The following is a 10,143-nucleotide window of genomic DNA, read 5'->3' as shown; positions in this document are numbered from 1 at the left end:
AAGAAAAAGACCCAAACGAATTCTCCCCTTGCACATAGAGAGAGACAGAGACATTTCATTAAATGCCATTAATCTCCACAGACCCAAGCATTAGCTAGTTAATTAGACTAAAGTACAGTCACATTTTAACGCTGAGCATTTGCTATTCAACTGGGATAAATGAACAGCTAAAGTCCAAAACCTTAATTCAGTATCTAATTAAAAAACAAAAAAACCAAAATATCCAGATTATGAAATGCTGGCCAGAATGATACGTCATAATAGATGTAAAATCTGTTCTTTATTGCATCTGCTTTTCTCCAGATTCCAAATAGGGCTGTTTTCAATCTTCAGATTTTTTTCAAATGCCCCATAGACATCCCGACACTTAGAAAGGACAAGTGTGTAAAAAGCAGCAACAGACACTGCTGACCTTTCCAGAGAGAGCAAGATCCTGCTTGGAGTGGAATCCAGCCTACAGCATTTGCCCCACACTCAAAAGATAAAGATGTCTGCTACCAAAAACCAAGGGGAAAAAAACCACCTTATGTGGAGGAAAACAAAATCTCCTTTGTAAAAACAACCTGATTTTGCATTCTTTAACCCAAAAATTTAACTCGCTAATATCTCCCACGTAAGACATGCCCTGGTTTTTTTAATTGTTAGAGAAGAATCACATGGGACAGCTTAACAGCTCTGTTGTAAGCTTTATAAACTTCTCCAAATAACACTGTAGAAACAGATAACTGGTAATTGAAGACAGTTTAAAATGTAAATAAGCCTTTAAAAGGTATTGGGAAGGGGGAAAGGAACATCAGTCACTGCACAAGATCAAAATTCTGGTAACTTTACATCGCATCTTATGGACAGAATCAATCCAACAACATAATCCAGAAGCCACAAGCCCCACACACTATAAACTCTGCTCAGCGCAGAAACAAGCCAGGCACACCATTATTTACCAATTAGTTATTAGATATGTCCTAGGAAGAAAAGAACCTCTAAACATTTGACTACATTAGTCTGGTTTAAAATTCTGCGAGTAGGCTGTTGGGGTTTGCTCTCTGTTTTGTTTTGGTTTTTTTTTTAAGAACTCATTCCCACCAGCTTTAGATCACTTTTCCTTGTTGACTTGAATCCACAAATCTGCAGCCTTGCCTTTCCATTTTTTTTAATCAGAAGGCTGAAATAACCCAAGATGACTAGAGCGTATACAAGTGCCACACACCAGCTGAATTAAGTTTTTCCAACAGACTCTCAAAAACAAACAAAAAGACAAAGACAAAAGTTTTCTGTCAGCCCCTGGTTTTCAAAATTCACACGCTGCACGTTTGGATTTGAAACTGATTTGTTTTCATTAGGCACAGCCTAAAGGGCAACAACCACTTCTATTCCAGGAGCAGCGACTCCAGGAGCAGCGACTCCAGGAGCAGTGGCACGCAGTGGTTTGGGAGGCAGCACACGAGCAGGAGCGTCTCTGCCTGTCCCTGTCCTTCTGTGGAGACTGGTCACACCACGGCCAGGCCACTGCTGCAGCCTGACCAGCTGGACACTCAGACCTCATTGTCCCTCTGCTCTCGCAAAAGAATACCCTGTGGCCCCAGGAGCTCAGGGCCTCATCACGAACTTGCTACCCAACGCTTACTCGTCTGCACACACATCTCAAGTTATACAAAAGACAATTTGCAAACAATGAAGGCAGAGATATATTCCCATCCATTACAACCACAGAACTGAAAGCTCAGCTCAAAACAAGCCCGAAGTCTGCACTTAATCCAAACACCCTCCATAAACACCATGCAGAAGACATTGTGTAGAGCAGCCACACGGACACGGGGCTGTGCCGGCGAATCCCGACGGATCCGGGACCGGCTCTGCCCTTGGGCCGCACCGACCACCCAGCTGTGCACGGACACCATCACACACCGGGGCACAGAGCCCTCCCCTGTGCCACAGCCACTCCCCGATCCCCCTCGGACGCAGAGCACTCCGGCTTTAAAAGCTTTCATTGCCAATTCCCTGGCTGAAACCCGAACTGCCTGGCAACAATGACTCTCTGTGTGCCTAAAATCCTATTATCGATCCTCCTACTTACCTTGGGCTGTGCTCGTCGGGGAAACGCAACTTTAGGGTCAATCTGAGGAAAAAGAAAGGGGAAATCAACAAGATAGCTTTGGTTGTCATTTCAGAGTATTTTGGTTTTAAATCACTGAATTATTAATCCCTCATTTCTCAGGCTTGTAGTTCAGCACAGCGGGTCACCCAGAACCACTCTGGAGCTGATGGGTCACAGACTGGGTTTTTCTGGGGAGGAAGATGGGAAGAGAGGAAGAAAACATCTCTTCTGCACACCCCTATCATCTTCTGGGAAACGATCCTCATTGATGCTGGGGGAGCTCTGGATTAGTCTCTGGGTGCTGCCTCTACCACCAAAACTGCGTGTTAGGGATTATCTGCATGCTCTGGAGGTTGCACAGGAAGAGGGCCAGCATTCCTGACCAACATCTTAACTTGCTAGGTTCCACACCTGCACCTTCCTGCAGTTGGGTTTGGGGTCACAGGGTTTTTTTCTGCTTTGTTTTGTCGACTGATGAGCAACGCCACACTAAAAAGGAAAGTCAAAACCTAAGTCAAACTATTCACACTTCAATTACTAAAACCAAAGTATCAGAAGGACTAGATGCTCCTTCACAATGATACGCCAAACTGAGCTGGTTTGCTCACTCTCCAAGAATACATGAGAGCAAATGAGAACTAAAAAGGGGCGTTTATGGGATGGGGGGGAAGAGAGGAGAGGAAGACACAAACGTGCAGGTTTCGTGTACGCGAAACACAGAGGCACTCACGCCAGAAGAAAACACGCTCCTAGAAAAGGTTTTCCATGAAGGAGTTACATCACCAGACACAAAAAGGAAGGGGGAAAAAAAAATTCCTTAGTCTACCCCACACTCCATTAAGATGCAGCGTTAAGATGTTAAGATGCAGCGTGGACTCCCATTGTGCCGCATCAATCACTAAGTGCACCCACTCTGCAATTCCAAAACGCTCCTTCTGCAATTCTACACACAACTTCCACACGGGTCATCCTTAAAAAGCGACTCCTCTCTCCCACGACAAAATGACCTAAACCCAAAAAGTCACCACCACAGATGCATGGCTGGATGTAAATAAACACGTTAACGACTGCCCAGTTTAAACTGCAGTAAAATGCCTCCATGCTGCTGGTTTCACCTCAGGTTCTCAGCAGCACCTGCATACAGACATGTTCTAAAGAATCTGCAAAGGATGTTTTAAAGTACTAAATCCCACCTGAACTGTGCAACTTGGGACTGCTTTCAGTGTTGTCTGTACAACCAACTGATGACACTAACATGGTTAAGCATATTCAGAAGTAGAGGCTTTCTTTCAGAGTTTGGGTTTGGCTTTTGTTGGGTTTTCTCCCCTCAAGCTAACCTTGACGAGGAACAGGGAGACATTTTCATTTGGTACTGTTATTCCTATGGTGATAAATATTCCTGGCACTGCTAAATAACCATGGGCCTCTCCTAAAAAGCAGTTTTACTCAATTAATTTGTCAAAATGGGAAATACCACAAACACTTGATGTGCAGCTGACAAACTGATTTGTCTCCATCAGATACAAATGTAGCATCTGTTTTAAGACACACCTGAGAAATGAGTGATTACATGCCACTTTATTGTTCAAAAAGCATAAAAAGTAAAATTATTTTTCTAGAAAGCTAACCTTTTCATAGAGATTAACATTATCTACAAATATATTCAGCACTGGCTAGGCATTTGTCTACTGGGGAAATACAACAGGTACGGATTTTCCACAGCAGCACCCAAAGGTGAAGGCAAATATGCACATTCCTATGTTTGTTTCAGGAGTACAAGTTTTCTCACCCAAGTAAAAAGGACCCACCAGAAGGACATCACTGCAAAGTCTCTCTGGTTAAAAGCTAGGAGAGCCAATAAACTCCAAAGCAACACCTTCATTCTGAAGGTCAGTTCAAAGAGCATGGAGTCCTTTGCACCACAGCGACAGATTTTCTTAAAGAACTGAATTTTCCTCCCCCAAGCCTTCTGAATAAACACCATCAGCCTTTGAAGATGAACACTAGCAATGAACCTGGCAAATCCGTACCTTTTGCATAACCCTGTCAACTATTTAAACAACAACCAAAAAGAAAAAAATAAAAAAAAACAAAACCAAAAAAAACCAAAGTTCTACCAAAAAAATTAGTTAGTTAGGTACAATTCTACTTACTGTATCTACAAGTCCTCTAGGAAATGACTATAATACTATTTCTGATATGAATGGCCATTACCTAAACAAAGCTTTAAACGTAACTGTAAACAAGAGCGACGTTTCCATGCCAATACCCAACCGATCTGCCTCCTGTGCTGAACGTTGAAACAGAGTCAAATGCCTTGTTATACTGCACAACAGTTACTACAATACTCTACAAACACACGCCTGAAAGGACCTGCCTGGCTCTGTGTTTGTTTCTGATTCTAAGGGCAATTTCATATTTGGATTGATTCAATCATTATCACACAACCAAACTGAGGGAGATTGGTCCTGGTGAAGCTCTTCACCTCTCCCCCAGAGAAGAGCAAATTAATACATTGCAGGGACTAGACTGTGATACAGGAAAAAAGCTGGGGGAGGACCTAATTATAGTCAGAAATATGACAGGGTGTCCTCTCATGATTTATTTTTTTTTTAAAAACCCTCGTTGAAGATACCGTTTGCCTTTGTTCTTCTTATCTAAATTTATCTCTAAAAACACATAGAGAATATAGCTGTACATGAAAAGTCTGGTGAGTTTAATCTCAGGAGCACGGTTGAATCAGTTATCTTACCATATCTGATTAAACCTAAAATCAAATTATTAAGGCATGTGAAAGCATGGGCTTCGTGCTCAGACAAGCCCCAGCAGAATCTGTAGGTCGAATTAAAACACTAGATTCCACCTGCTTCTAAGAGAGCTTTGGGCTTTTTGTTTCCATATAAATTGCATTTTTTAAAAATCAGGTACTCCTGTTTGCTCCCTGCTCCTCCTGTTCTTCATTTAACTATAATCTCGCACACGCAGGCACCCACAAGATGTTGCAGCACAGAGACAGGATTGCTCCTAACACCACGCTCAGGTTAAAATAAAACCTTTAAGCCCCAGAACACAGACTACAAAACCCAGTTACAGTAAGGAACACGCTCGATCGTCCAGCAGAAGCTCTGCAGTTACACCAGCACGAGCCTTCCCTTCCCAAAACACAACCCACTCCAGAGCCAGCAGCACCAGAGCAGTGATGACCTCTACCAGTGTCCTTCCCCCCTCCCCTCCCAGGTCTGCCGAGGCTGAAACTACAACAAACTAGGAGGCACAAAACTTCATCTTTTTGCATGGCCTTGATCAGAGGGAAAAAAGAGGGGCCAGAGCTGCACTTGCCCGATACCTTTTGTTTGACCCAATACTGAAAATGCCGTACTGGGCCAAGGGGAAAACTCAGGTGTGTTTTTTTTGTTTGTTTGTTGTTTTTTTTTAAAGCAAATGTGATGCTCATTTAAAAAAAAAAAAAAAAAAAAGATCAGCTGAATCTCACGAGCATTTTTTTTCCTTATGTTATGCACTGGAGACTGAGCACAGCAAAAAGCTCTGGAGAAACAACAACACATTAGGACTTGTGCTTCTCTACCACAGCCACTCTCCACCTCTCGCAGAGCTTCCCATAAATTAACGCGTGCGTTTCGTAAGGGCCCTGCCATCGCAGGTGAGGGGACCTCTCCAAAAAAATGACTTTGGGAAATGACACGAGAAGCAGCAGCTTTCCCGGTTTGACAGTAAGTCACTCCCACCTTGAAACGCGTGCACCAATACATAAATAATCAATCAAAAGAAGCACAAAGTTCCCTGCAGAAAGCATTCTGCAGCCCAACACCGAAAAAAAAAAAGTTGGATTTTACTCCTCAGCTTTTTCAATGTCACCGCTCAATAAAATATAAGGCCAGGGGAGGAGCCAGCGGTCGGTATGGGGGAATTCGGGCTTAGAAAAAAAAAAAAAAAAAAAAGAAAGTTGCCGCTTTTTGCAAGTTAAAGGCAGAGCCTAGAAAAAATAAAAAGGAAACCCTCCAGCCATGCAAGGTCCCGGTTCAATGACAGCCTGACAGCGGCCCGAGTGGGGCTCGGTGCGCCCGGGTCGCGTCCCCGCCGTGCCGGGAAGGGCGGCCCGGAGCCCCAGCACGACCTACCGTCTTGGAGTCCAGCTCGTGGTGCGGCTGAGCCAGGACTTTGTCTACACTCGCCGGATCCGCGAACGTAACGAACCCGAAGCCTCTGCGAGAGACAAAGAGCGAGGGGATGGGGGTGGGGGGGGGAGGGAGGTGATGAGAATTAGAGACAAGGGGAGAAGTCATAAAAATAAACCGCTGTGCCGTCCCCCCCGCCCCCTTCCCCGAAGCCTGCGGGTGCAGGGGGCGGGCGTGGGGGGCGGCAGCCGCGACCCCCGGCCCCGCTCCGGCTCCACCGGCCGCTTTGTTTCCTGCTCCGGGCTGGAGGGATGCGGGCGGGGAGAGCCCTCCCGCAGCGCCCCACGAGCGGGGTGGGATGCGGGGCTGGGGTTTTGGGGTGGGATTTCGGGGGGTGCGGGTCCACCCGCCCCGACGGCAACTCGAGAAGTTTTGTCAACCCGAGCGGGGTGGGCGGCGGTTTTACCTGGAGCGCTTGGTGGTGGGGTCCCGCATGACCATACACTCCCTAATTTCTCCGAATTTGCTAAAATAGTCTCTAAGGCTGTCTGCGGAGAAAGAGCAGAGAGGGAGAGGAGGGTCAGGGCTGGGGGGGCGCGGGCAGGGCCCGGCGCGGCGGGACGCGGCCCACGCGGGGCGGGACGCGCGTGGGGAGGGGGCGGCGGGGGGGGTTACCTGGTGAGGTTTGCCAGCTGAGGCCGCCGATGAACATCTTGCTGGAGGGAGAGAGCAGAGCGGAGTTGAGCGCCGGTGCGGGATCGGCCATTTTGACGGGGCAGCTCCCGGCGGGGCGGAGGGGCGCGGAGCGGAGCGGGGCGGGCCCGCCTCGCCGCCCCCCGCGCCCCGCTCCGCGCCCCCGCCGCCCCGCCGACTTACCCGGGGTCGTGCTGCGCCTCTCCGGGGCTCCCCGAGGTAGCCTGGCTCCCGTCCGCCTCCATGGCCGCGCCGAGCGAGAGCCCCTGAGAGAACCCCCCCCGCCCGCCCAACCCGCCCCCCCCGGCCCGGCTCCGGCTCGGTTCGCTCCGCTTGCTGTGCCCCTTTTTTCCCTTCCCCCCCCCTCCTCCTCCTCCTCCTCCCTCCGCTACCGGAGGATCTCACTGGAGAGGCGCTGGGGCAGCAGCCAGATCCGTCACACGTGGGATCGGCTTAGCTCAGCGCCGCGCCGGCGCTCCCTCCCCCCCCGCCGCCATCCTCCCCTCCCCTCCCTCCATCCCGCCCCTCCCTCCCCTCCCTCCTCCCTCCCGGGGGCGGGGCCGCTGCCGGCGCGTGGCCCTGTGTGATGTCACCGTGACGTCACCGCGCCCTCTCCGCGCGCCGTGTGCCCGCGCCCCGCGCGTGTCCGGGAGTCCCTCAGAGCCCGCCCGGCTCCCCTGGGGCTGCCCCGCTCCCTCACACCCCGCTCCCTCACACCCCGCTCCCTCACACCCCGCTCCCTCACAGCCTGCCCGGCTCCCCTGGGGCTGCCCCGCTCCCTCACACCCCGCTCCCTCACACCCCGCTCCCTCACAGCCCGCCCGGCTCCCCTGGGGCTGCCCCGCTCCCTCACACCCCGCTCCCTCACAACCCTCTCCCCCACACCCCGCTCCCTCACAGCCTTCCCGGCTCCCCTGGGGATGCTCCGCTCCCTCACACTCCACTCACTCACACTTCGCTCCCTCACAGCCCGCCCGGCTCCCCTGGGGATGCTCCGTGACCCCGCGACCCTCGGGCTGTACCGAGGGCTGGCTCCTCCACTTTCCAGAGCCCCTACATTCCAGGGCTCCAGCATCCCTGTGCCCCTGTTTCCTTATGTCCCCGCATCCTGGTGCCCCCATATCCTGATGTCCCACGTCCTGGTGCCCCCCTTCCCAAGGCCCTGGCATCAGCACACCTTGGGCCCTGGCAGGCACCACTCAGCCAGGTGCCAGCTCTGCCCTCAGCTCCTGCATTTCACACTCAGCACCTGCAGTGTCGGGCAAGAGCGGTGATGGGGCTGCCAGGTACTAGTGTAATTATCTAAAAGCAATCAGCTTCCCATAAATTAAGGAGCACAACATAGGAGCGAGGGCTGCCCGCCCAAAGGGACTGAGCCATGTTGCCCTACATTTTCAGAAACATCCATGGATTTTGAGTATCTCCGCTCACCCGGGACCGAGTGCCTCCCAACCGAAGCCCTGGCTCAGCGGCCGTGCCTGCAAGAGCTATTTTGGGGTGGCCAGCTATTTCCAGCTCAGGGATTATATTTTTATTGGGGGTGGGGGCAGCATGTGGATGTACCTTCCAGCAGGGACTAACGAACGGGGTGGGAATCAGCAGATGTATGCAGGGCTGGGAGGTCAGGCCCAATGGAGAAACGTTCCCCTCCATGCTCTGTGCCGACCCCTGTAAAACGGCACGTAATCCCCTTTACTGGGTTTGCTTTGCCATGAAGTGCTGAACTCTGGTTCAGCAGCAGGGCAGGCTCTGCTCCTCCAAGCGGGCAGGGAACACCCCAACTGCTCCAGACAGGAGAGGGGCTGACCTGGCCCTGCCCCAGCAGGGTGAGCAGCACCAACCTGCAAAAGAAATGGAGGGGGGGGGAATTAAAGAACAGTCTTCTTCTCCCCTCTCTGAGCTTCCTTTAGATTTTAGCTATTTCTCATAATAATCACTGGGAAATTACTAGTCAGGAGTGCAGTTCCTGCCCTTTAATCTCTCTGGCTGCAGTGCAGAATTTTAAAGGGGTTCCAGGATGAACAGGCACAAGACAGATCTTGCTGATGGACAGAGGGAACTTCAGTACAGCTGCTTACGGCTCAAAGAGAAATTTGGATTTCTATACATTAAAAGGAAATCTCCACTTTTATCCCTTCCATCAGGGAACACTACAGGTCAAATGGCTTTGGGAAGACTTTATCAGTGCGTTCTCTTTCTGGCCTCTCCCAGAGCCAAGGCTGGGTTCAGACAGGTGCCCAGTTTCGGTCTATTCAGACAGTTTTGCTGTTTCTCTGCACCTGCTGCTGTCAGGGAGCCGTACCCATGGCACCAGGGATGCTCCAGGGGCTCCTTCAGTGCCCGTGCCCATGGGTGACAAACCAGGACCCGCTGTCCTGCTCCGTGGCTGGCACGTGGCAGCACCCATCCCCAAAGGTGCTGTTCCAGCCCTGATCCCAGACTTTTCTCCACCCCAAGGAGAGTTTGCAGGCTTGCCCTCTGCTCTCCTTCTCTCCGACCTCTAATGTTCGTGCTAAAAATCCAAACTCCCCGTGGACTTCGGGAAGCAGCTAATGAACTGCGAAGCTGACATCTGTAACTGCCGGTCAGGGGTAATGTTCTCCCAAGCTGCACAATTAAAAGTTGGAGCATTTATTCCAGTAACAAGGAAAGTTACTGCTATTGGTACCAACCTGCCCAAATTCTCCACAGTGGCTCTGTAGACAGACCACGTCTGTCCATGTACTCACGGAGCACCGCCTCTCATTAGCAGGTTTCAGCCTCACCCATTGCCTTTCAATTCTGGCAACTCTTGTTTCAGATCAGAGACTGAGATGCAGAGTTTGTTAAGATCAGCATTTTTAAGGTCAAGGTGACGTGAGACCCCAAACCCCCATGAAGATCCATGGCTGCTGAGAGCCCGATTTCTGAAACAAAGAGATCTCGGGCTCCTAAACCAGCTAGGGGGTTTGGGGATGCTATGGCAGGCAAGCAGGCTGGCAGCCCAGCTCGGGGCAGGTCCTAATTGCCCAGGCTGCAGCCCAGTGCTCTGGCTGTTGGGACATCCCCTCTCTGCCGTGCAGCGATGCCAAGGGGCTGCATCCCCCTCGCACTGCCTGGAGAACAAGTTCATCTCTCTGGTGCTGGAGAAATCTGCATTTATGTTTTGTATGCTCTATAAATTCAGTGTCGTAATAAAAAAGGATCTAAATCTTTACTGAATAATTCATTTTCACGCAT

General features: G+C 50.6%; 1 protein-coding gene across 12 annotated transcripts in view; it reads right to left on the bottom strand.

Annotated features, from left to right (window-relative positions):
- MSI2 (musashi RNA binding protein 2) overlaps positions 1 to 7,421 on the bottom strand; it is a 219,493-nt gene extending 212,072 nt beyond the window's left edge. For 6 of the 12 annotated variants that reach the window (XR_003571234.1, XR_003571235.1, XM_027883872.1 and 3 more), the window contains exons 1-5: positions 7,108 to 7,237; positions 6,907 to 6,947; positions 6,698 to 6,779; positions 6,235 to 6,319; positions 2,075 to 2,116 (exon numbers count right to left, since the gene is read on the bottom strand). Coding sequence is in view for 8 of the 12 variants with exons in the window: in XM_027883872.1 (XP_027739673.1) it covers positions 2,075 to 2,116; positions 6,235 to 6,319; positions 6,698 to 6,779; positions 6,907 to 6,947; positions 7,108 to 7,169 (312 nt within the window). In the remaining 4 variants the exon portion in view is untranslated. Of the gene's footprint in view, positions 1 to 2,074; positions 2,117 to 6,234; positions 6,320 to 6,697; positions 6,780 to 6,906; positions 6,948 to 7,107 lie in introns of all 12 variants that reach the window. The other 6 variants (XR_003571231.1, XR_003571233.1, XM_027883870.1 and 3 more) reach the window with 3 other exon arrangements.
- Between the last annotated feature and the right edge of the window lie 2,722 nt (positions 7,422 to 10,143).

This window comes from Empidonax traillii, unplaced genomic scaffold (assembly GCF_003031625.1).
Source record: "Empidonax traillii isolate 1590-97213 ecotype Southwest subspecies unplaced genomic scaffold, ASM303162v1 scaffold135:size1941959, whole genome shotgun sequence".
NCBI lineage: Eukaryota > Metazoa > Chordata > Aves > Passeriformes > Tyrannidae > Empidonax > Empidonax traillii.
The sequence above is the reverse complement of the archived record's forward strand: the minus strand, read 5'-3'. Positions and strand labels throughout refer to the sequence as shown.